The following is a 2500-nucleotide window of genomic DNA, read 5'->3' as shown; positions in this document are numbered from 1 at the left end:
AGACAGAAAAATGCATTTCGAGCAAGATATAAACCACGTTTGGTACTGTGCTGCTAACGAATTGTACGACCCATACGTTGGAAAATGTAAAAGCACCGTCAGTTTACACCCACCACAAACTGACACGCCCATTTCCCCGAGTGAAAAAACATTACCCGTTGATTTCATATCAAACGAAACAAGATTTCTGTTGAATTTAAACTGCACTTTCGTACCTTTCAACCAAAGCGATTATGAACAACGACCTAATGGTACTGTTTACATTAAACCTCACAACAAGATGTACGGGAAAACGAGGTACACAATTCGCAGGAAAATTTTGCTACTTTGCGTCAACTTTTCAAGAAATGCGACAGTGTTTTCCGAACAGCCAAGCGCAGGCTACCTCACTAAAACAACGCCAATATCTCTCCAAATATTGACTTCAGCTGGCTGCATAACGTGAATGGCTTCCCTCCTTCTTCTGTTGGCGACTTACGCTCTATTTTCTGAACTGCGCAACTTGCCTGGAAGGATCATTATCAACTTGTCGCTATCTTTGCTGCTGTATCAAGGCGTCTTTCTCTCAGCAATGAAGACTTCCAGTCGTGAGCAATGCCAGGTCATTGCCGTTCTTCTTCATTACTTTTTCTTGTGCTCTTTCACGTGGATGAATGCTATGGCATATGATGTGCACAAGACATTTACTTCCTCGGGTAAGCTTATAAGAGTACGTCAAAACTTCTGTCCAGAAATACACGTAATTCGATTTCCAACACGAAGTGTCCATGTTAAAGTCTCAACATTTGCTATCTATTTCCAACAATGAGATAGGGGTAAAGGCAGTTAGCGTCATTTTCTGGTTATAGCTAATGTAACTCTGAGGACTGAAGTTTGAGGGACACTATGTGACGTTGATTGTCATGTATTCCCGCACGCGAACGAGAGTTTGGGAGGGGAGCAACTGGACACTTCTTGATGCTTGTCAAATCACAGGCACCCCAAGCTCACAACGCGATTTTGCAATGCATAACTATTATGTAGTAAGAGAGTTTAATGATGAAAACAGTTAAAACTCAAGTTAAGTTGAAAATCTGAATGTCTTCCTCTCGCAATAAACTTTCCCTACTTCAAATATGTTGATGACTTTTGTTTTGTGTCGATTCATTAGCCATCGCTGATATGGTGAAATCAGTACTCGTTTATAGTGTATAAACGAGTACTGATTTCACTATATCAACAATGGCTAATGAATGGACACAAAACAAAAGCAAACAAGATATTTGAGGTAGGGAAAGTTTATTGCGAGAGAAAAACATTCAGTTTTTCAACTTAACTTGAGTTTTAACTGTTCTCTTTTCACCATTGAGCTCTCTTACTACATAATAGTTATGCATTGCTGGGGGCGCCTGCGGTCAAATCTAATTACACGCCTTCCGAACATAGGCCGAAAAGGAGCATGAAACACGCTAGATTCCTTAAGTTAGTTAATTAGCAGAGCACTCGTGCTCGGCTAAAGAACCATAAGACTTAAAGAAAGTGATTTTTGTTAGTAGTCGTATGGGCAGTCACATGATTTCGAGTGCAATTTGGAATCAATAAGCAAGAATAAATTTCTTTTAAGACGAAGAAAATTGCACGAGCCCGTAGGGCGAGTTGAATTTGTAGTGTTTGAAAACAATTACAAATTGAACAAGCCCTACGGGCTCGAGCAATTTTCTTCGTCTTTGATAAAATTTACAAGTGCTTTTTTATTCCAAATAGCATGACAAAAATCATACGATTACTTAATAATAATAAACATGAAAAAAGTGAGTGTCGAGATAGCTAAGCAGAGGAAACGCACGCGTATCACGCAATCAGGTAAAAATTGCGCCATAAATTGCCCATCCAGGCCGCACGCTTGATTTGAAAACAAAAAATTTGATTTGTTCTGACCAAACCCTATTGTTCATTAGACAATCATAATCCAAAATTTCGATGCATAATTTGCAATGGTATTACACTTTTTTGCACCGGTATTAAACGTTTTTGCACTGGTGTTACACCTGAACTGCACTGTCCTTAGCCAATAGGAACAGCGTAATTTTTTCAAGTATTATATTATTATTATTGTTATTATTATTAGTATTATTATACACATGTTTATAGGAAACAAAATTTTTTTTTTATAAATAACTATTATTGCTATTATTAGAATTACTATTAGTATTTGTATCTCAAAAGCCTAATACTTGTTTTAGAGTTCTTTATTTGGTTTTTTCAGTGTGTGTATTTTTACTGATAATTTGAAATAAATAAAGTTTTAAATTATTACTATTATTATTGTTATTATTATTATTAATTATTATTATTATTATTATTATTATTATTATTAATATTATTACTATTATTATTATTATTATTATTACCATTGATTATTATTATAAATCGAATTCTTCTTTAACCTAGACGGCGGACATGGATCGAGTCGTCAAGGAAACCAGAATAAACGCTTAATGAGATACTGTTTGTTCGGATG

The 2500-nt window shown here is 35.8% G+C and overlaps 2 protein-coding genes and 1 pseudogene across 2 annotated transcripts in view; all 3 read left to right on the top strand.

Moving 5' to 3' along the window:
- Nucleotides 1-2500, top strand: part of LOC138051352 (uncharacterized) — a 543513-nt gene that overhangs the window by 324438 nt on the left and 216575 nt on the right. The window lies entirely within an intron of this gene.
- On the top strand, nt 11-808 carry LOC138053127 (adhesion G-protein coupled receptor D1-like; annotated as a pseudogene).
- Nucleotides 2456-2500, top strand: part of LOC138053125 (probable G-protein coupled receptor Mth-like 1) — a 10033-nt gene continuing 9988 nt past the window's right edge. Inside the window, exon 1 of the mRNA XM_068899801.1 lies at nt 2456-2500. This exon is cut by the window's right edge and continues 74 nt beyond it. Coding sequence (XP_068755902.1) covers nt 2478-2500 — 23 coding nt within the window. The 5' untranslated portion in view covers nt 2456-2477.

The sequence above is a fragment of the Montipora capricornis genome, chromosome 6 (assembly GCF_036669925.1).
Source record: "Montipora capricornis isolate CH-2021 chromosome 6, ASM3666992v2, whole genome shotgun sequence".
Taxonomy (NCBI): Eukaryota; Metazoa; Cnidaria; class Anthozoa; order Scleractinia; family Acroporidae; genus Montipora; species Montipora capricornis.
Note: the sequence above shows the minus strand (reverse complement) of the source record. Positions and strands in the feature narration are given on the sequence as shown.